The 23,263-nt window shown below is 42.3% G+C and overlaps 1 protein-coding gene and 1 pseudogene across 3 annotated transcripts; both read left to right on the top strand.

Moving 5' to 3' along the window:
• The window catches only part of LOC109471788, a 23,167-nt pseudogene extending 13,282 nt beyond the window's left edge, over window positions 1-9,885 (top strand).
• LOC109471825 lies at window positions 3,856-22,492 on the top strand. Of its 3 annotated transcripts, none has more exons than XM_019771189.1 (20): window positions 3,856-3,989; window positions 10,514-10,587; window positions 10,966-11,132; window positions 12,401-12,548; window positions 12,661-12,756; window positions 13,115-13,330; window positions 13,646-13,745; window positions 14,051-14,253; window positions 14,422-14,546; window positions 14,710-14,869; window positions 15,072-15,295; window positions 16,441-16,587; window positions 16,989-17,094; window positions 17,699-17,843; window positions 18,196-18,338; window positions 18,437-18,537; window positions 18,850-19,012; window positions 19,973-20,248; window positions 21,517-21,666; window positions 22,050-22,492. In XM_019771189.1, the coding sequence occupies exons 2-20, from the start codon at window positions 10,515-10,517 to the stop codon at window positions 22,259-22,261; spliced, it is 2,955 nt and encodes a 984-aa protein (XP_019626748.1). In that variant the 5' UTR covers window positions 3,856-3,989; window position 10,514; the 3' UTR covers window positions 22,262-22,492. The 3 variants fall into 3 exon arrangements, with proteins under 3 accessions (XP_019626748.1, XP_019626750.1, XP_019626749.1); XM_019771191.1 differs by lacking the exon at window positions 3,856-3,989 and adding an exon at window positions 10,063-10,118; XM_019771190.1 differs by lacking the exon at window positions 3,856-3,989 and adding an exon at window positions 10,175-10,247.
• Window positions 22,493-23,263: the final 771 nt, after the last annotated feature.

A 23,263-nucleotide genomic window follows, 5' to 3' on the forward strand; every position in this document is an offset into this window, starting at 1 on the left:
CAACCGTGCTTCACGCGAGTTTCCATAATGAGCGTACCCCCGAGTTAGATGTCTGTTTGCCCTATACATGTAAGGTCCCAAATCTCACGTTGGTGGACATACTAGTACTCGGACCTCTAACTCGTGGGGAAAAACGTGCTTTCGTTAGGACACTGGCAGGTGTCTGATGTTTATCTAACATTAGCCCATCAATATTTACCATTGAGGAAATGCATGTATATGTAGGTGTGTTTGTGTGTGTGTGTGTGTGTGTGTGTGTGTGTGTGTATTCGTGCGTGCGTGCGTGCGTCTTGTTCTTAAATTTTGTGAAAAATGCGAGCTTCTTTTACCAAAGGTCGCGACCCTACTGTGGGTCGGGCTGGTTCCGTAGAATGCGCAAAAAAGGTAGGGTACCAATTACGGGAACCCCCTGCGTTTGTTGCGACATTTGTTGTAATTGTCAATACTCATATTGTGTAGTTTCCTTTGAAAACAACCTGGTGATCTTTGTCGACGAGAGCAACACCCCTAACCAGAATGACCCTGCCGATGTTTTCCTCTGTGGAATGCGCAAAATGGAGGGTAATCATTAAGGGATCACCCTGTATTAACTGGAAAGCAACCTTTTTTAAACTTTTTTAAAAGGCGACAAAAACGTTCTGTCATATTGACTTGATACCTGCTGTAACGTACTTTTGTTCCCCAACTGCGATGTTGGTGGACATACTCGGACCTCTAACTCGGGGGAAAAAGTGCTTTCGTTAGGCGGGTGTCTGATGTTTATCTAACGTTAGCCCATCAATATTTACCATTGAGGAAACGCATGTATATGTAGGTGTGTGTGTGTGTGTGTGTGTGTGTGTGTGTGTGTGTGTGTGTGTGTGTGTGTGTGTGTGTGTGTGTGTTCGTGCGTGCGTGCGTCTTGTTCTTAAATTTTGTGAAAAACGTTAACGCCAGATTTTTTTACCAAAACTACAGAAACCCACGTCTAAAAACTACTCGATTGCACAATCCCCCTGTCCAACGAAGCGAAAAAAGACACGGCACCGCTCCAACCTTGCCTTTGACGGTCTGCCAAAAGCTAGCATGATTTTGCTGCGGGCCCTTTGGTAAACCGGTTGAACGTCTCATGATGACGCGTTAAGTCACTCCCATTGACGTTGTCAGATATCATTTTTGGGGACGCTATCTCTTACGAGTAGTCCGTGTCCGCTTGCTCCCAGAAGAGCGGTTCCTACAAGTCCTGTCCTTACTGTCTACAAACCATCTGCTGTAGATGTGACAACAGTGAGTGTGATCATTGTATTTTTTTATACCAGTACTCCGCTTATGGCATTATAGTTACAGTACACATCAAGTGTGTACATTTGAGCTGTCTCTAATTGATTAATCCTGCACGGAAAAATGGGATTTAACAATCATAAATCAGAGGTAAGTCTGGTAAGGCCCCCATTCCACTAGGACGGCGTTCTCTTTGCGACCTGAAATTGGCCGGAGCGCGCTGAGAGCTTCATGCGCGCCGTCACTTCGGCGACTGTTGTGAACCGGCTCATACCATCGCCGTGAGAGCGGCGAAAAGAGCGATCCAACATCGAGCGCCGTGAGAGCTGCGCCCCTGCGCGTTCGCGTATCACCTTGGAGATATCTCGGCGCTCTCTCCCCGCTCTCTCTGACCCATTCCAGGTCGCAGAGAGATCGCGGTGAGAGCACCGTCAAGTGGAATGGGGGTATAATGGTAGATTTTCACATTTTTTCTATTCCAACATGTAATCACCAGACGTGGTGACGACACACTCAACTTTTTTTCAACTTATATTAATGCCGCCACCAACACAGGGGACAGGACAATACTCATTTACACCTGAGCTAAGTGAGGAAAGAAAGTGCCTTTCCCAAGGGCACAAGATCGGTGGCATATCAGGACTCGAACCAGGGACTCTTAGTTCCGAGTCGCGCACTCTGCCGCTACGCCACACGACCCCACAACAATTTTCACATTTGATGCTATAATTTAGGCAAAGATAATCAGACTTACTTGTTTCCTATCGCTATTATCTAGGCAGACATTTTCGGACTTACCTGGAATTCATTGCCTTTGGCTCATTTTCTGAAAATGCGAGCTTCTTTTACCAAAACTACAGAAACCCACGTCTAAAACTACTCGATTGTACAATCCCCCTGTCCAACGAAGTGAAAAAGGCGCGGCACCGCTCCCACCTCGCCCTTGACGGTCTGCCAAAAGTTAGCATAATTTTGCTGCTACCGATTTCATCTTTAGCAGAGTATGATGCCCTCGTGTCTAACTCCATGCGTTACCTACATATAGAAAGCTATTGTGGTTAATGTACATGTCGCTAGACTTCATCGTAATGTGTACTAGTTGGGACGAATGGGACTGTTACACACTGAATCATTGCCAAGTTTAGACAGTTGACCTGGCATGATAGGATTGCGTTATTAATCAATGATCTGGGTGTGCTGGCTGGTCATTGTCTGGCCACTCCAATGACGTTGCCATGCCTACAGAAAGGAAAAGTAAAATCAAACTTTCTTCTGTTGTAATAGCTGATGTAATATCTACCAAGTTGGTACGTGCAGCCTAGTGTCACCCTATGACATGAAAAACATGTCTCATCAAGTTCTTGGTGGTTTGTCAAATCACCACCGACCAAATGGGGCATGGCTTGAAGTACGATTGTTACGGGGAAACCGTTTTAATGAGGACAATACAGTTATATAGTAACAAGTATGTATAATACGGTCGTAACAATGCCATGTCCCAGCTGACAACGAACGAACTGGAATTCGCCACATCTACACTGGCATTAGGCAAGTTTGACACTCCCATATAGAGATGCCATTCCAGATGACCTCACATTAAGACTGACTGATAAGACCAAAATCTGTGTCTGGTCCATAAGGCGCACTTATCATCGTTTGTAACGATCTGAAGTACACATGTGAGCAAAGACCTTAAATTTGGAAGAGAATAATATTGACCAGCATTATCATAATCCCAACGTTACAAAAAACGTTACATATCTGTGAAAAGTAGCGATGACCTAACTGGCAGCGAGTCAAAAATTGAACGCCTTATTAGGGGCCTTGTACTCACGCTATTGGCCATTGGCTTACGTCCGCGTTTTAGTTATTATATAGACATTGTCTGGTTGTCTGGAAACTCAAGACCAATAATGGGAGGCCTTTGTAAACTTTCCGTCATGTTCTTTAAGTTATCTACAAAACATTTATACGCCCTGGTCTTGAATATGCGGATGCAATATGGCATGTCTGTACTGCAGAACAATCTTCTTTTGTCGAGAGAATCCAACACCATTGTTTAATTGTTGTGTCTGGAGCTATCAAAGACTCCTATTATTCTAGAATATGTCAGGAATTGGGTTGGGCAACTCTTTCAAGCTGACGCCATCCATGTACGTCAGATTTTTTACGGCTTAACACGGAAATACCTTCACCTTACACATCCATTCCACTTAGCGGCGCTGTCGCCGCGCTCTCCCTGCGACCTGAAATTGGCCAGAGCGTGGAGAGAGCGACGAACTCCATGAAAAAACGTGCACAAGTGGAATCTCTATGACGACTTTTCTGCGCTCTCTTTGCGACCAAAAAAATCAAATGTCAGCTTCTTTTCTGGGCAGATCACTCAACGAGTTACTGAAATAAAGAACGACTTTTTGTATGTTTATGTGTATTTTGCGGAAAGATAGAACGAATTTGTTATGTTGTGTGCGACCCCCTGATCCCCGTCCAACGAAGCGAAAAAGGCGCTGCACTGCTCCCACCTCGCCCTTGACGATCTGCGGGCCCTTTGGTAAACCGGTTGAACGTCTCATGATGACGCGTTAAGTCACTCCCATTGACGTTGTCAGATATCATTTTTGGGGACGCTATCTCTTACGAGTAGTCCGTGTCCGCTTGCTCCCAGAAGAGCGGTTCCTACAAGTCCTGTCCTTACTGTCTACAAACCATCTGCTGTAGATGTGACAACAGTGAGTGTGGTTGTATTTTTTATACCAGTACTCCGCTTATGGCACTTTTGTTACAGTACACATCGAATGTGTACATTTAAGCTGTCTCCAATTAAATAATCCTGAAAAACGGGAAAATGGGATATAACAATGATGTAAATCAGAGGTAAGTCTGTCAAGGCCCCATTCCACCAGGACGACGTTCTCTCTTCGACCTGAAATTCACCGGCGCGGTGAGAGCGCCGTCACCTCGGCGACTGTTGTGAACCGGCTCATGCCGTCGCCGGTGGTGAGAGCGGCAAAAAGGACGACCAAACAAGCATTGAGCGCCGTGAGAGGTGCGCTCCCTATGCGCTCGCATGCCACCTTGGAGATCTCTCGGCGCACTATCCCCCCTCTGACCAATTTCAGGTCGCAGAGAGAGCGCGTCATGTGGAATGGGAGTATGATGGTTGATTTTCACATTTGATGGTATAATTTAGGCAAAGATAATCAGACTTACATTTCCGGTTTTACCTGGAATTCATTACCTTTGGCTCATTTTGTGAAAATGCGAGCTTCTTTTACCAAACCTACAGAAACCCACGCTTAAAACTACTCGATTGTACAATCCCCCTGTCCAACGAAGCGAAAAAGGCGCGGCACTGCTCCCACCTCGCCCTTGACGGTCTGCCAAAAGTTAGCATAATTTTGCTGCTAATCATCTCATCTTAAGTAAAGTATGATGCCCTCATGTCTAACTCCATGCGCTACCTAGTAAGCATGGCTATTGTGACTAATGTACATGTCGCTAGACTTCATCGTAATGTGTACTAGTTGGGACAAAAGTAACAGTTACATACTGAATCATTGCCAACTTAGAGAGTTGGCATGGCATATTAAGATTGCGTTATTTATCGATGATCTAGGTGTGCTGGCTGGTCATTGTCTGCCCTTGGGAAGCCAATTTACACGACTTTCCTCACTTCACTCAGGTGGAAATGAGTACCTAGGAAATGAGATAGGACGTTAACGATGGAGGTACCGTGTTTGTGAAAATGCGAGCTTCTTTTACCAAAACTACAGAAACCCACCACGTCTAAAACTACTCGATTGTACAATCCCCCTGTCCAACGAAGCGAAAAAGGCACAGCACCGCCCTCACCTCACCCTTGACGGTCTGCCAAAAGTTAGCATAATTTTTGCTGCTAATCATCTCATTTTTAGAAGAGCCACACCCACACACGTTAAAGAACCCACCGCACTTATCGAAAAGAGTAGGGGACTTTCCCGGTGTGAGTGGTACAATTAACCTTACAGTCCGGTCTTACGCAGCTTGTACATGTACGTACATGTACAAAACTGGTGTGTTACGCCTAAAGGCGGTTTACCGGTTATGCGAAACAAACAAACCAACCAAAGTATACGATCGTAATAGTGCCATGTCCCAGCTGACAACGAACGAACTGGAATAAGCATCTACACTGGCATCAGGCAAGTTTGACACTCCCATACAGAGACGCCATTCCAGATGACCTCACATTAAGACTGACTGATAAGACCAAAATCTGTGTCTGGTCCATAAGGCGCACTTATCACCGTTTGTAACGGTCTGAAGTACACATGTGTGCAAAAACCTTAAATTTCGAAGAGAATAATATTAACCAGCATGATCATAATACCAACGTTAAAAAAACCCTAGTAATACACATCTGCGAAAAGTAGCAATGGCCTAACTGGCAGCGAGTCAAAAATTGAACGCCTTAGGGGCCTTATACCCACGCCATTGGCCATTGGCTTACGTACGCGTTTGAGGTCAACAATGTTAGACATTGTCTGGTTGTCTGAAAACTCGACACCAATAATTGGAGGCTTTAACTTTCCGTCATGTTCTTGAAATTATCTACAAAATATTTATACGCCCTGGTCTTGAATACTTAGTATGGATGTACTGCAGAACAATATTCTTTTGTCGAGAGAATCCAATGCCATTGTTTAATTGTTGTGTCTGGACCTATGAAAGGTTCCTATTGTTGTAATACATGTCAGGAATTGGGTTGGGCAACTCTTTCAAGCAGACGCCATCCATGCCCATAGATCATTATTTTATAAGATTGTTTACGGCCTAACACGGAAATACCTTACACATCCATTTCGAATTCCTGCTTCTTTTTAGCGGCGCTCTCGCTGCGCTCTGTCTGCGACCTGAAATTAGCCGGAGCGCGGAGAGAGCGACAAACTCCATGAAAAACGTGCTCAAGTGGAATCTCTACGACGACTTTTCTGCGCTCCCTTTGCGACCATAAATGAAATGTCAGCAGCTTTAATGGGGACCAAAGATTTCTCAGATCACTCAATGAATTTCTGAAATAAAGAACGAATTTTTCTACGTTTTTGTGTATTTTGCGGAAAGATAGAACGAATTTGTTACGTTGCGTGCTACCCCGTAATCCCCCTGTCCAACAAAGCGAAAAAGGCATGGCACCGCTCTCACCTCGCCCTTGACGGTCTGCCAAAAGTCAACATAAGTTTGCTGCTAGTCATCTCATCTTTAGTATGATGCCCTCGTGTCTAAGTCCACGTGTTACATTGTGACTAATGTACATGTCTCATCATATTCAAATTATAAAATGAAGGGTGTAAGGCCCCCATTCCACTATGTTTTGCTTCGGTCATTTTCGGTCGAAATCGCTTCCCGCGATTTAGCTGTTCAAAAGGATGTCGAGTTTTTTTCCAAATAAAGTTAACCCAATGTTTAACTTTTCTCGTGTCTTCCCGTAAATTTCGGAGAAATTCCCAGAGAAAATGCACATGCAGGCAAAAGATCTAGAGAGTCCCAGCTTGATGACGACGTCACGCCATCAACTCCATCAAATAAGTCGAAGATATCGGCGAATGTTTTTCCCTACAGCTAAATTCACTTTGAACGGGAGGCTAGCGCTGACATCGATGTTAAAGGTTGTATTTCAAGAAATTACCCTTTTCATTCTATGTCCACTGTACGTTTTGTATTTGTTTCCCCAACTTTGTAATTATATCCTTCATGCTTTTGGAGCAGAGGGTCCTTATAAGCACATATTAGGGCCATGGAATTTTTTTTCCACCGGACTTCCAGCGCACCAGCCCTCCCCCGGTAAATATCGTACAGTCCCTTATACAGCGCGGCACACCAAAGAGATTATACCCTTATAAGGCCGTACCATTTAAATTTCATGGATGACATCCGCGCGCGCATTGATTTTCGCCTATTTTCAAAAAAGTTAAAGAAAAGATCACGTCCTCGGAGGCTCTAGGCCTGGGTAGTCAGTCCATGGTACTAGTAGTTAGCGACAATACGGAGCCGGTGGTAACTCTGGAGGATGGCACCTAGACCACCGAAGCTCCTTGACGGCAAAAACTCAGTACATACGCACAGTGCCGATTTATGAATTCCACAGAAAAGCCAGCATGTGCCGGCTTGTCGTATACGTCGCTATGTACTGCCGCAAATTCACAATTCACTTGAGTTACCCTGTGTGGGATCGTGTGGCGTAGCGGCAGTGTACGCGACTCGGAACTTAGAGTCCCGGGTTCGAGTCCTGACATGCCACCGATCTTGTGCCCTTGGGAAAGGCACTTTACACGGCTTTCCTCACTTAGCTCAGGTGTAAATGAGTATTGTCCTGTCATGTATTTGTGTTGGTGGCGGCATTGATATAAGTTGAAAAAACTTGAGTGTGCCGTCACCACGTCTGGTGATTACATGTTGGAATAAAAAAAAAAAAAATTCACAATACCAGATTTGTATTCCTGTGGTTTAGCAGCATTTTATTTTTGGACGGAATTTTTTAATTCGTCCGCGCGCACTAGTTTGGTGGTCTTCAGAGGATGTCATCCATAAAATCAAGACGGTGTGGCCTGTTCCACATGACCAAACAAATAACCTATAGAAACGGCACTCCTTTGCGCTCTACAATAGCTAAGCGTAACAGAAACACCTCAACACACCTTACATAATACATATCATACATACTTAGGGTCTTATCGGATAAGCTTTTAACACTAAACACCAGAAAGTCACGGGATATTAAGCTTAGGCGTGCCCGTATTGGTGGGATCTACGAATCAGGAACACTGTCAAAAATACGATATATATATTTAAAATACATACAATTGTAAAACATATATGTTTAAGAAAAATATCCGATATTATCCGATAAGACAATAAGTATGTCCTCAGTGTTGCTTTCAGCAAAAACTGAAACCCAGACAAGGAAGACTACGTGAAAGTCTCCTTATTATCCTTAATTATCGATGACTGCAAACTGTATCTAAGTCACGACATCAGACTCGAGTCTCAGGAATTAAAACATCTTAATGACTTAGCTAGAGACAAGCCAAGATGGATTGAATTGTACAGAGACATACACTGATTTGGTCTGTTAATTGTAGTTTAGAGTTAATCGACTGCTAGTATACCACCAAGAAGTTATATTATTACACGTAATTTTAGAAAACGCAAAATCACGACGATCCATCAACCGGTTCTTGAGTTACCCTTCCTGCAGTTCCAGAGCTAGCAGCTAGGGGGGCTCAAACGCATGTCACTTCATCCCCAGCACAAGAACCCTACCATGTTTGGATCATGAGAAATCAAAACCGGAAGTTCTGATGCAGACCCAAAATCTAATCACTAATCACAATCACTAATCACAATCCATCAAGGTCTTCTCGAGTTATCGACACACACAGACACTCACACAGACACACTTGGCCTTCTTGGCGAAGGTAATTACAGGAATTGGGTTGGGCAACTCTTTCAAGCAGACGCCATGTCCACAGACTATCATTATTTTATAAGATTGTGTATGCCCTAACACGGAAATACATAATTGAATTACTGCTCCCAGAAATTTTCAATACTGCGTCGTATAACATAAGGAACAAATCCAACTTCAAACTAAACAGACCATTTACCAATAGATATACACAATCCTTTATCCCGTACTGTTTATAATATGGGAATGATCCTAACCTTATATAATATTCGCTGCCTACGTTATTCGCTGTCTACGCTAGTTACCATTTAAGAATCACCTTACAAAACTAGTACGCCCTGAAGGCTCTCGTGGTACTCTTGTGGTCCCCGATACACCTGCGCGCTTCTTGCCCGGTTACGCATCGGCACCTGCAAAATAGTCTTTCTGAAAGTGCTCGACTTCATCTTGTTTTCAGAGGCTCTTTGACGATACATTCTGACTACTGTGACAAAATTATGTATATTTACTCAAGCTAATATAAGAGATACTAAACGTTTCCAGGTTAATTCCTTTGGTTAATTATTGATTATTAGTACTTCTTCTGTTTACATATTATTGCATGGGGAAGGAGTTTTTTTCAGCGCTAGCGCACACGTTTGTTCTCACTTTTATTCTTATTTTATATATTTGTATTGGTTGTACTTGTTTTGAGTTAAGTCAAGTGTCAAGTGGGGACTGTTCAAATGAGTATATAACTTGAGTGTAGTCTCTTGGTCCAAGTTAAAATCTGCAAAATGAAAATTTATGTCATAATGCACGCGTAACTAAGGGAAGTGTAAGTGTGTGTGTGTGCGTTTGTGTGCGTGCGCGCGCGCGCGCGCGCGCGCGCGTGTGTGTGTGTGTGTGTGTGTGTGTGTGTTCTTAAATTTTGTAAAACAAATGCGAGCTTCTTTTACCAAAGGTCGCGATCCTACTGTGGGTCGGGCTGGTTCCGTAGAATGCGCAAAAAAGGTAGGGTACCAATTACGGGAACTCCCTGCGTTTGTTGCGACATTTGTTGTAATTGTCAATACTCCTATTGTGTAGTTTCCTGGAAAAACAACCTGGTGATCTTTGTCGACGAGAGCAACACCCCTAACCAGAATGACCCTGCCGATGTTTGCCTCTGTGGAATGCGCAAAAAGGAGGGTACCCTGTGAAGACTGTCCCACCCAGTGTAGACCTTAGGGTGTGTCAGATCAAACATGCCCGTCATCTGCATGAAGTCATTATATTTTTCGTTCATGCAAGTGCCCCTGTTTAAGCTACTTATTTCTGGGGTAATCCCCTATACCCTAAGTCTTTTAGAGAAGCTCTTAAGCACGTACACACCACTGTCTGAGCTTTTACACAGGAAACACCTGGGAGAAACCCTGACTGGATGCAGGGGTTGGTTCGTATACAATGCCAGGATGTTATTGTCCCTGTTTGCCGTTTTGTATTCCATTTCTTCTTGTTTTAGAAAGTTTGGTGAATATGTACTGACATTAACTAAAATTTACTGGGTTTGTGTTATATGCAGGTAAATATTGTCTATCACATTTATTGGGTATTTACATATCCACTTTTCGTGCAGTGTCACATGTACAACTGAACTACCCTTTTTCGCAGGTTCTACGAGTCTTTTTGATAATTTTCTAAAATACCATCCGATATAGCCTGTTAAAAAGACTAGTTCATCACTAAGTCCTTCAGCGGCACTATCAAATTCATATCACGCTTGGAGAGAAAGACTGGACCCGCACGGAATGTCTTTGTCTAAGTCTAATGTCTTTTTTCCTGTTTTAGGATGACGAGCTCACGGACCTGCTGGCTGTTAGCGGTCCTCCTTGGCTGCTGCTGCCGATGCCTGACACAAGAACGTAGGCGTGTTTTTGTTGTTTTAGTACCAGTACCCGAGAAATATTTCCCTCCAAATATGTAGTTAAGTTGTACTTAGTTTGCTTCACAAATTCGCGTGTGAAAACGAAATAGGAGGGATATTTGTGAGGCGGTCGGTTTGTAGGCTAATTTAGGGTGACAGGTGTCTTTCAGTTATTCTGTTAAAAACTCACCAAGTTTAACAAATTTTTCAATTGTGATAAGTGGACCGAGTGGAAGGAAGAGAAACTGCTAAACCGTCTATGGCCATGACTCCCTTTGGTCATTATCAACTAAATTCTTGACTTATGCTGCCTTCAAACAAACACACAAATAGCATCCACTTTGGAACTAGCAATAGCAACATCTTATTTCGACAGAATCAACGGAAAAAGAACAATTCTTGGGCCCCATTTTTACCGGCCAGCCAAGGAACGTCGTGTTTGACAGTCACTCCGCTGGGCAAGAAGTCAGACTACAATGCGCGGTAAAGGGAGAGGAGCCGATCACATATCGTTGGCTGAAGAATGATAACGCATTGGAGCTGGTAAGATTGTATTTATTTACATTCACATCGCTTACATATTGTTCACCTGTATGACGTATTGATCATAGAAGGTCAGGCGAGGAACTGACTGTTGTGTTGATCCATAGTGGCAGAGCAATGCATTTGCAGCACAACTGTAATATGCAGATTATTACCTTCGCCAAGAAGGTTATGTTTTCAGAGGTGTTCGTGTGTGTGTCTGTGTGTCTGTCTGTAAACACGATAACTCGAGAAGGCTTACATGGATTGTCTTCATACTTGGTAGGTGAGTAGGTCTTGATGAGACCTAGAAATGATTAGATTTTGGGCCCCCTGGCGGCTTGTTGTGGTACTGCAGCTGAACTTCCGGTTTTTATATCTCATGATCTAGACATGCTAGAGTGACGAAATTTGGATGGTAGGTAGCTCTTGTGCTTGCTCTGCGCGTACTCTCCAAGCAGAGGTTGTGGGGGAATGATCGTTACCTTTTTATATATGGCCGGTGTTTTTTGTCTTTATCCCCACCCACTTTATCCCCGTCGGTGGCCGCGGAGCTTCTCTGGCTAATGGATACTGCCTGGCGTAGGTTTGGGCCCCTGGAACTGCAGGGGCGTTTCTTTAAAAATATTCAAAAGAGGATAACTCAAGAACCGGTTGACGGATCGTTGTGATTTTTGGTATGTATGTAGCTTAAGTGACGCTTGGCATAATTATGCGATAATTATGCAAATCTGGATGTAATTTGCATAATCTATGAGGAAATTCTATAAATCAGCTGCATTGCATTATAGGACTATTCAAGCCTGAAAGATATGTAATTGAGAACGAGAGAAAGACAGGCAGATATTGATTGTGTAAATTAACACTTACTTTGCATAATTAATTAGAAAATGTTATAATTCCATAATGGTAACTGCCTGGAATTTCATACTTGGGGTATTTGAAAGTTAAGTGAAGGTGAACATCATTAAACATAACTTATTCAAATAAGGACCTCATTTGCATAATTTATGAGGAAATGATATAGAATGGCTTTCTATGTTAAGATAAGGCTGTCTTTTGGTGGATAATATGATCAACTGATATAATTCATGCAAATAAGGATAGTATTTGCATAATCAAGAGGAATAATCTTTACTAATCAGTCATAAAGATTAACATCGTTTGGCGAAAGTCCCATTCTGAGGACGTGTAGCATGTTCTTAGAATTTTTGCGCGTCACATTCCTATTAAGTATAAATGTATAATAAAGGTCTTTCCTCTTTCATCATTATTAACATTTCCGACAGAATTCTCGACAAGCGCCATACGAGGTGGACGCCGGCACATTGATCATAAAGAACCCGGAGAAGAGCAGAAACGAAGGGGGGTACCAATGTGTGGCAGAGAACAAGCACGGCACGGTCCACAGTCACTCGACAGCTCTCCGATTTTCTTGTGAGCCTTGCCACGTTTTATATCAACTGATTTATTACTGTTAACAGTAGGCCTATCTCATGATGCTTGTCGCACGCATGATCCTACATGTGCACCTGGTATCTTTTCTCAGATGTCAATCCGTTTGCCTCGACTCCGCGCCCACCAGTGACCGTACGTCAGGAGGAAGGAGCGGTTCTCCGGTGCCAGAAACCAGAAGCATATCCAGGTAAGGTTTGTTGCATTGTACTGGTGTTTCTTGTCCATGTGAATAAGAAACTAATGTATTTAGAGTACGTTGTGAATATCTTATTTCATTGATTACAGTGAATTTGACCCTGACTCCTTGCATATTCCACCAGCACTTCCTCCCAACCTGTGTGGAGACCATTTTTTACCTCCACACTTATTATAACTGTTGTACACGATTTCATGTGGCAATTAGTTTCTATGCCTGTACTCATGACCTTAAACATGTCCTTTTCTTATACCTAGAGATTCTTATCATTATCTCGTGGGTCTGGTAAAGATGAAAGCCACACCACAGTGCCAGCGCCTCAACTATCTTGTTGATCGTACACTTCCAGGTCTCATCTTCTTCTGGGTGGAGTCAGTCACACTTGATCCGGCCTTCAGGGGTAGCGACCAGCGGGTGTACGTGTCTCAGAAGACGGGAGACTTGTACTTTGCCCGGGCTGAACCGAGCGATGAGGGGAAATACCAGTGTGTGATCAGACTGAGTCTAGAAGGGTCTGAACTTCGTTACCTTAGCCCAACAAACTCATTTTCAATATCAGGACAAGGTGCGTATATTTCAATTATGTCCTCAATAGACCGACTACGGTCTTGCTTGGAATAATCACAAGCTTTACTACACCTCAGAATGTTGTTTGTCGTTGCACTTGCAGATTCTAAACATCATATAATAGACGTTCTCTCTTTGAATATCTAATTCGCTACATGTGCACGTTCTACATTGTAACTGTATCAACCCTTAAAATACGTAATTAAAAAGCAGGTAATTGCGTACATTTCCATATATTGATAATATCTATTACCTCCCCAAGTCTTCATTTCTAATTTGCTGTCTACATCAACATAATACCGTGTGTTTTTAGCATCATCCCAATCAGCTACTAGCCTGGTTCTTTACGAGGGGGCTACGATAGAAGCAGCTGCCCGTACGACAGTCGTGATGGAGGCCTTTGCCTACGGAAAGTCAGTTATCCCCTCATTCTCATCGCTATAACTTTATATACGTTGGCGTTGAATTATTTACGTTTGTCAATAATTCCTTACCAGGCTCTGTGTCATGGCTGGGGATTGTAGAGGCTCCCCAAAAAGCCCAACCGCAGAGCTTGCTAAGGAAGCTAACTTCTGTCCTCCGTGGTTACTGGCTGTTGGAAAGCTGGGTTGGCTTTGTGGTGGAAAAGAAGTGCGTATTTTGATATGTTCCTTTCTATTTTCTCTTGGCCTTGTGCTCGGACTTATGTGGATTTGATTCTGTTCTTCTGTTCCTTCAGCCCAATTCCAACATTGACGTGGCGGCGTCTGGACGCACAAGGCAATGTGGTTGCCATGCCTCCGAGTAGCAGGCTGACCATGGAAACTTTTAAAAGATCCTTGACCATAACTGACGTGCGGAGTGAAGATGCAGGCTTCTACGAGGTCAGAGCATCCAACAATTTGCGGTCACAAACACGGAGAACTCAACTCATCGTTCAGGGTAATCAATGGACACTTTTGTCATTGTCGACATATATAACAGTATGGGTAACCCGGTGTGTTAGCAGTAGCAAAGCCACATTGCACTCATTAGCTACTTGAAAAAGTGTCGTGCTTCACCTCAGTTAAGAATGACTGCTTTACCTCACCTTTGCCTTGTCCTCTACAGCTATCCCCGATTTGATCAGATTGGAGCGGAACATCTTCCGCCAGGGTCTGGGAGCGTCGGTGACGTTTGGTGCAGGCTGGCGCAGTTCAGAGCCAGTCACTATCACCTGGCTGCATAACGGCAGGGTTCGTAATCTTTTCATCTTCCAACCAGAGAAAAAATCAGTCAAAAGATACAGACTAAGTTAAAGAATCCTGCTAGTATAACATGATGATCTAATAAGTCTCCAGGTCTCTTGTAAAGGGAAAGTTTATTGTTATTTTAAGGAGGTTAAACTGTTTTACACAGATTCTGACAGAAGGAGGCAGATACAGGATGACGCGTTCCGACAATACGGCATCACTTCAGATCATCAACCTCGTCGAGGAAGATAGTGGCATCTATCAGTGCTCCATAGGAAACACTTACGGCACCGCTTATGGAAGTGGTTCACTACTTTATTCAGGAGGTAATGGCCTTCTCCAGATAAATATAGTAACAGAGGTATTTCAGCTACCTCAATTTGAACAAATCACTATGTATTTTGAGACAACCCCAAAAAATTATAAATGGCTTGCATTTATTACTAAGTCTTACTAAGTCTAAATTTATTACACAGGACCAACCAACTTTGAGCAGGTCATTCAAAGACGATACCTCTTTCTTTTCAGCCCCATCCTACCTAACAAACTTCAGACGAACAGAAAGTGGGGACAGCTATGCAGTATTTGTTTGGGGCCTGCCTGAAGGCAGCACCATCACTGACATAAGAAGATATCAATTTTTTGTTACACCCAAGGGTGGGGGATACACGAGGATCATTAATGTCCCACCAGAAGAGACAACAGTCCGTATTGATTCTTTCAGCAACCACAGTAGCAACTACATTATTGAGGTACGACACACTCTTATATCTACTTACATGGGTGATGGAATGGTAGGGTGTGTTACAAATGCAGCTGATTCAAACATCATTACCATCACATTTCTATTTGATGCATGCCTTATCTCACCTGGTTAGTATACACTTGCTCTTGTATGTAGCTTCTAAACTGATAAACATGGTATCTATGCTAATACTCCTTATCCACAAGCAACGTCCATGGGCTTTCAAGAATAACCTATCACAAATCATATGCTCGCAAAGCGAATGGGATGGTATCATACCCCCCCCCACCTTCGCCAAGAAGGTTATGCTTTCAGAGGCGTTCGTGTATGTGTGTGTCCGTCACGGGACACGATAACTTGAGATGGCCTTGATGGATTGTCTTGATACTTGGTAGGTGGGTAGGTCTTGATGAGACCTCAAAATGATGATTAGATTTTGGACCCCCTAGCGGCTTGTTATGGTACTGCAGCTGAACTTCCGGTTTTGATATCTCATGATCTAGACATGCTAGGGTGACGAAATTTGGATGGTAGGTAGCTCTTGTACTGGGGAAGAAGTGCCCCCTAGCGGCTTGCTCTAGAACTGCAGGGCTATCTGTTTGAAAATATTCAAAAGAGCATAACTCAAGAAGCGGTTGACGGATCGGAGCGATGCTTAAAATAATTATGTAACAATTATGCAAATAAATCAGCTGCATTCCATCATAGGACTATGAAGCTTGTGACATTGGTAATTGAGAAGAACATAAACACAGGCAGGTATTGATCATGTAAATAAAGACTTAATTTGCATGATTAATGAGAAAATGTTATAATTCTGTAATGATAACTGCCTGGAATTTCATACTTATGGTATTTGAAAGTTCATTGAAGGTGAACATCATTTAAACATAATGTATTCAAATTAGGACCTCATTTGCATAATTTATGAGAAAATGCTAGAATGGCATTGTTTGTTAATACAAATGTATAAGACTGCCTTTTGGCTGAGAATATGGTAAACTGATATAATTCATGAAAATGAGGATCCTATTTGCACAATCAGGGGGAATAATCTATAATTTGTCAGCCAAAAAGATAAACATTATTTGGCGAAGATATGAGATCGGGGAACTCTAGTTTGTTATATTTCATATTCACTTTTCTTCCTAGGGTCGAGCGAACAGCAAGACACTTGACATACCAGGTCCATTGACCACTGAAGAGACAAAAAGGATTGATCCGCCTAAGCCAAGGACGGCAGTACCGCTTCTTGCTTGGCTTCTCCCGCTGCTGCTCCTACTATTGCTGTTTCTACTGGTAAGATCTTTCTGCATTTGTCAAAGTTATAACCTTGGTTATATATACATGTATATCAAACTCGATACTCAAAGTTATAACTTCAGTAGGAAGTTGGAGATTCAAGATGACCTCAATATGACTTATTTGTTAACACTTTAGAGCAGACATAAGGAATATAAAGACTACATGTAGATGCTGAAATATAAACTTAATTGGAAAACCAAGACCTCTATTCATGTCCCAAACACAGCATGCTTCATGGATCGCTGCTGTGTTTCAAGTCTTCAAATACATACCTGTACCTGGTCCAATCCTCATGCATGATACATACATGTGCGAATCATCGGTGAAACTGATCATGAAACTGGCAAAACAATATAACGTTGTGTGGTTATTTGATAACACCTATGTTTAATCAGTGCTGTTGCTGTTGCCTGTGGCTGGGGCTGTGTGGGAAATACTGCCCCTGTTGTACCTGCTGGACCTGTTTCGGGGGATCTCCTACACCACCACCACCACCACCATGTAGGTTGTAATATTGGCCCTGCAGACGGCCTTAGCATTTGTCGTGCTGAGGACAAACTCGTAGTGATTAAACTCAATTATGAAGTACATCCTGCAATGTATTTGAAATGCAGGAAGTTCTATATACACGTGTATAGCCTTGTAAACATCCAATCCTGAGCTTCTGGCATCTCCTAATCGGGACTGGAAGTGTTGTCTGCCATCTCATGTCCTTGGAAATTTTTACGGAATGGGATTCAGTTACCTGGTGCACAGGCACGATTATAGAAGTAGGCTGACAGAAAAAAAAAACATGCTTTGCAGGGTCAAAGCAAGTAAAACACCCCTACGTAAGATGGTTACCAGGCTATATACACAATGTAAATCGATTTTATTCATGCTGCTCTTTCTGCCATGTAAAGGATCAAAGATGTCCAAAGCCTCTTTTCTGCATGATGTTAGGAGAATAAATTTTCATTAATTTCATGTCAAGCTGAATTCAATCCAGGATCTAACACATTGAGACATCTAAACAATTGCCAGAAAAAAGAAATGCTGATGTTATGTTCATACTCCAGATGGTCTAAGTGCCTCCTGAACCCATTATCTTCTCTGTCTGCTGCAGGTGAACCTATGGATAAGCACCACCGTGAGATGCTGAAGTTGTACCGACCTGACGCTGTCGAATATGTCAACCGTCCTGACCGGGTCTTTATGTACTTAACCTCCATAAATGTGCTCCCTGCCAGCGTGATCAAGGTCATCAACAAGTAAGATAATCATGTATTCCACTCTTAAATAGTCAGGACAGTGAAGAGCACACTGTTGTAGATTCCTTAAATGTTGGCGTCCCCAGTCCTAGTGCCACCCGGTCCATGAATTGAATTAGGATATAGTTCCTACCTATTGCATACCTCTTCTCCTGGCAATGCTGCTCCAGTATCCAGTATCAGTATCCAACTTTGATTTTCCCTTGAAAACCTTTTCCTCTTCTACTTCAAGAACATTCCCATCACAGGCCAGTAACCGCTTTTGTTGATACTGTTTCACATGATTAGCAATCCTGTTGGTGGGCATGGTGTTGGCCAATTCTACAGATTGGACTTGATGACTATGTTTCAGGCAGCATTATACCAAAGACCAGTATAACAGGAAGATTGTAGACACCCTGATACAACATGGAGGGAATGACGCCTTCAAAGGATACTGCTCTTCACTCAGGAAGGAGAAGTTGTTCTGGCTGGCAGACACTTTGGAAGGACAAGGTAAATAGTCCAAAGTACATGTAGCTGATACTGGATGATGACATGAATATTTTGCTTCAAATCAAGGTACTAAAGAAATCTTACCTTTCTGCCATCAGGACTGTCCATTTACCGGCGAGAGCTGCTGACACGACACCAGTCTGTCCTGGTGGAGAGGATGGACCCTGACATAACCCTGGCCCATCTCTCAAAGCAGAGGGTAACTGTTTCCAACAAATCACATTAGCACGAGAAAGCGCATCTTCGTTAACATTGATATCCTACTATATTTCACAATTTTAAAATGAAGCTAGACATGTTCTAATATCTTCATCGTACTTGGGTCAAAATAAAAATGGGAAGCAATATCACAAACTGCAGGATCTAGAGCTTGTCTTTGTATGTGGCCATATATAACATTTATTTTAACGAATATTTTGGCATAAATAGATCACATTCAAATGTTGGGGTTATCCAATTTTTAGCATTCTGTACTAAAACCAAAGGTTTTACCTATCGATGTCCTGGGTAGGTGTTCACTAGTGCCATGACTGAGTACGTCTCAAGTGCAACCTCACGTGAGGAGAAGAACAGACGCATTCTTCATCTGCTACAGTCACGTAGTGATGATGAATTCTCCGTGTTCCTGGACGCTCTGAGGCTGAATGAAAGCCAGCCTCCTCTTGTGGACCTTTGTGCGTATTGTTTTGTTGATCTTTAAAACTATATATTGTTTGTCATGCTTTCATTGTTGTGTTCTGATTTCATTGTACTGTACATGATTGTGTATAAATGTAAAATGTAACAGTTTGGTAAAGAAATCCTACAGCTTTATGATTGTTTTCATTGATCAATTCTTTCATATCAACTAAAAGCTGAAGCACTTACTAATAGTTGTTAATAATGAAAGAAATTAGCTAGAAATGAGAATGTTGATAATGCATGTACCAAATTTTTTTCTTTGTGTGGCCGATAATTGTGTCTGGGTCAAAATGGGTACTACAATTGCTTTAATCTTTTAGGCCACAGTAGTAAATTGTATGGATGACATCCTCTGCAGACGCCAAATCTAATACAATAGGGCAAAGCAAAAAACAAGGCGGGCCAAAAAAGCAAGATTCCTACATTTTCAAACTTGACATCATAAACCTTGTTAAACAAGAAATGATTGTGCTAAATTTACTGCCAACTATTACAATATCCATTTGTCACTGAAACAACTTTGAAAAATAATTGTTCGATCATTGTACAAATAGCCTGGTTGCCATCCAATTCATAACGGCAATCCTGAAAAAATTCACATATGCACAGCTACCATCACATTTGAAAGGAATGAAATACTTCACTGCATCAAAGACAAAAGAGCCTTGTCTTGTCTTCTCTTTTCATATTTATCTGCCATCCACCTTCTGGCATGGCAACAGACATATTTCAGCCCATTTTCGGTATGTTGACCACGTACTGTCAGAGGGTAACAAAATTTCTTTTTCTTCCCAAAATCAGGTGAAAATTAATACGCGTGCTGATGTCATCCCTAAAATTTACTTGCTGTGGCCTTAGCTACAGCATATTCTGCATGCCTCGAGGATTTAGTCTTCCTAGATTGGTTAAGCTTTAACGTAGGCAAGCACCATCTCATGTTCTCCTCCCTCCAGTTGAGCCGAGCCAAGTGACCCTGCCTGCTGGGCCAGGCAAGCAGCCAAAGCCCCAGCCTTGGCCAGGTCAGCTGCAGCAGCCGGCATGGAACGGTGGTGGTCAGCTGCAGCAGTCAGCATGGAACGGTGGTGGTCAGTTGCAGCAGCAGTCGGCATGGAACAGTGGTGGTCAGCTGCAGCAGCCGGCATGGAACAGTGGTGGTCAGTTGCAGCAGCAGTCGGCATGGAACGGTGGTGGTCAGCTGCAGCAGTCGGCATGGAACAGTGGTCAAATCTGTACGTATATGTATAAGCCTTGTGATGCACCTGCACATACCTTAACATGGCAGGCAATGAAAATCCTTACCATGGTGACGATTGAATGATTTCTATTGTATGTGGTGGAGCCAGAAATTTCCATTACAATGCTTCTAAGAAAAACAGACGTTCACTACACACTTCCCCCTCCTCCACTCTTATAATTACCCTTTCTTAAAACTTAACCCCCTTCGCCACTTGTACCTTCATCACATCTTCCCCCTCCCCCACCTGTGCCCTTTCTCCAATCTTCCCCCTCCCCCACTCGTATCCTTCCTCAGTTTGCCCGAAATGCTGTCTTTCACATGGAAAGCATAAAAATGCCTTTCCTGCTAAGGCCTCAGTCCTAAGGCCACATTGCTGAATGCTACCTCCAAACCAATTCCATAGAGAATGCATTCGTGCAATTTTTGAAATTCTTTCAAAGTGTTGTACTGTAAAACATGCGTCAGCCCCTGAGGCGTTACCAAAAATAGTAAGTTGCATGTTCAGCGAGGACTGTCCTTACTCTTAAGCCTCTGTTGAACAATGTTGCTTTGAGAGGGGTGAGCATAGATTTCACATGTATAACATGACTGAAACTTGGAAAGGAAGCATTGAATCTGGTGATTATAGAGATGGCAAAGAACTTTTGGAATTGAGAAACAAGGATTAGTGAATCTTGAAATACCTTAAAGTTTATTGTACATTCATGCCACGACGGGCTAGGTACAGGTCAAGACTTAACATACACATTACAGACGTATATAGAAAATTGGAGACAGAAGATACACTACTTGACTTAGACATACAAACATAAGGAACAAACAAGGGTACTATACTAAGCTAATTCAATAAGCGTTCTGGTTACTGAGCTAATACAGAGTGGTCAACTTATCGCTTTTTTGTACAATGGAAAATGTGGGAACAGATCATGTTTGTGATACATGGTTTGTCTAGACGCATCAAAAATATAAATTTATCATTTGCACTTAGGTGTTCAAAGTATGGGAACTTCTCTTTGATATGATTGAAAAGGACAGATCTTTTATTAGAATATAAAGTACAGTCTTGTGTTGTTCATCTTCTATTCTATTCATGTTACAGTATTGACAGAGTCTATTAGAATGTTTTGCACCTTCCACTACACTTGCGAGGATTGCCAAAGCAATGGAAAATGCCTAATATTATTCTGTATAACCTCACGTTTTCATTAAGAAAGATTTCCTTCCTGAAATGCCATTTGTAACGATACACTGTCCCAACAGCTGGTAGCAAGGTCTACATTCACCAGCAGACGAATTTGAAGGGAGTAACCGCAAAAAAGGGGCTGCACTTCACTGACCCTTCCATCAAGTCAGGTGCTTCTACAATGGTCCAGATTGGACAGCCGGTCATTCTGGAGGTCAATGGAGAAGGTGTGTCCCAAAGTTTCAAGGCTGGCTATGTTGCCGAAATGATCTCCCTTTCAGTTTCTTTGAGGCATTGCTAGTAGAACGACTATGTAATGAATGGAAGAAAACGTATACATGTACATTGTCATTGTCAACTTGTTGTTTTTTACATGGTATCATGATGGTTTTCTTTGGTGGTTATGTGGTGACCAGCCATTACAAGACAGGGTATCGAAGTGTAAACTACATGACATGATTATGAGAGTTGTTCCAAGATGCTATATTTGTAAACACTTGAAGTTATACAGTTAAAGCTATAAAGAGTTGCATACTTATCCGCTTCATTCCTTGCGAGACATATTAGGCCATGACTTTGTCGGATAATAGTCTTTCTTTTCTTTTTCAAGTGGACAATGCCCATTGGATGCTCAATGACGGGCCTCTGCCTCAACACAAAGGCGTCCACACCCGTGCCTACGGCCTGACCCATCAGCTGACGATAGACGCCATGACCCATGACCTGGCAGGCACCTACACCTGCCAAGGTACCACTCCAGATGGCGCCATGTTGTCATGTGACATCAACATCACATCAATGGACCCCAAAATGGCAATGTAGGCTGAAAATATACTTGTAGAGTAGCATTCTGTTGCCATTGATGCTTTTAATTACCTTCGGCAAGAAGGTTATGTTTTCGTAGGCGTTTGTGTGTCTGTGTGTGAGCACAATAACTCAAGAAGGCTAAGATGGATTGTCTTGATATTTGATGGGTGGATAGGTCTTTATGAGATGTCGAATTGATTAGATTTTGGGCCCCCTAGTGGCTTGTTATGGTACTGTAGCTGAACTTCCGGTTTTGATATCTCATGACCTAGACATGCTAGGGTGACAAAATTTAGACAGTAGGTTGACGTGAGTTTGGCCCCCCTAGTGGCTTCCTCTAGAACTGCAGGGCTATCTGTTTTAAAAATATTCAAAAGAGGATAATTCAAGAACCGGTTGACGGATTGTCGCGATTTTTGGTATGTAGGTAGCTTATGTGATGCTTGATGTAATTATGACAATTATGCAGATATGGATGTAATTTGCATAATTTGTGGCAAAATTATATAAATCAGCTGCATTCAATGATAGGACTATGAAAGCTTGTGACATTGGTAATTGAGAATGAAACACAGGCAGATATTGATTATGTAAATGAGGACTTAATTTGCATAGTTAATGAGAAAATTATATAATTATGTTAAGACGACTGCCAGGAATTTAATACCTGTGGTATTTGAAAGAACATCATTTAACAGAACGTATTGAAATCAGGACATCATTTGCATAATTTATGAAGAAATGCTAGAATGCCATTGTTAATATAAGACTTATTTTGGTTGAGAATATGATAAATTGATATAATTCGTGAAAATGAGGATCCTATTTGCACAATCAGAGGGAATAATCTACAAATTGTCAGTCATAAAGATGAACACTATTTGGCGAAGGTATGAGTTTGGGGAACTCTATTTGAAATTGCAACGACCTAAATATGAACTAGTGATCCACAACCAAACAGCTTCATTGAAAACTACTCATAGATTGTTATTTGCATTTAAAAAATTGTAAGACTAG

The sequence above is a fragment of the Branchiostoma belcheri genome, unplaced genomic scaffold, assembly GCF_001625305.1.
Source record: "Branchiostoma belcheri isolate BF01 breed outbred unplaced genomic scaffold, Haploidv18h27 scaffold26, whole genome shotgun sequence".
Taxonomy (NCBI): Eukaryota; Metazoa; Chordata; class Leptocardii; order Amphioxiformes; family Branchiostomatidae; genus Branchiostoma; species Branchiostoma belcheri.

What these genes read in the sequence shown, in the direction of transcription:
- LOC109471825 (XM_019771189.1), top strand. Translation starts at nt 10,515, where the DNA reads ATGACGAGCTCACGGACCTGCTGGCTGTTAGCGGTCCTCCTTGGCTGC. An exon ending in ACCACCACCACCACCACCAT is followed by an intron (nt 17,095 to 17,698) that starts GTAGGTTGTAAT and finishes TGTCTGCTGCAG; the next exon opens with GTGAACCTATGGATAAGCAC. An exon ending in GTGATCAAGGTCATCAACAA is followed by an intron (nt 17,844 to 18,195) that starts GTAAGATAATCA and finishes ACTATGTTTCAG; the next exon opens with GCAGCATTATACCAAAGACC.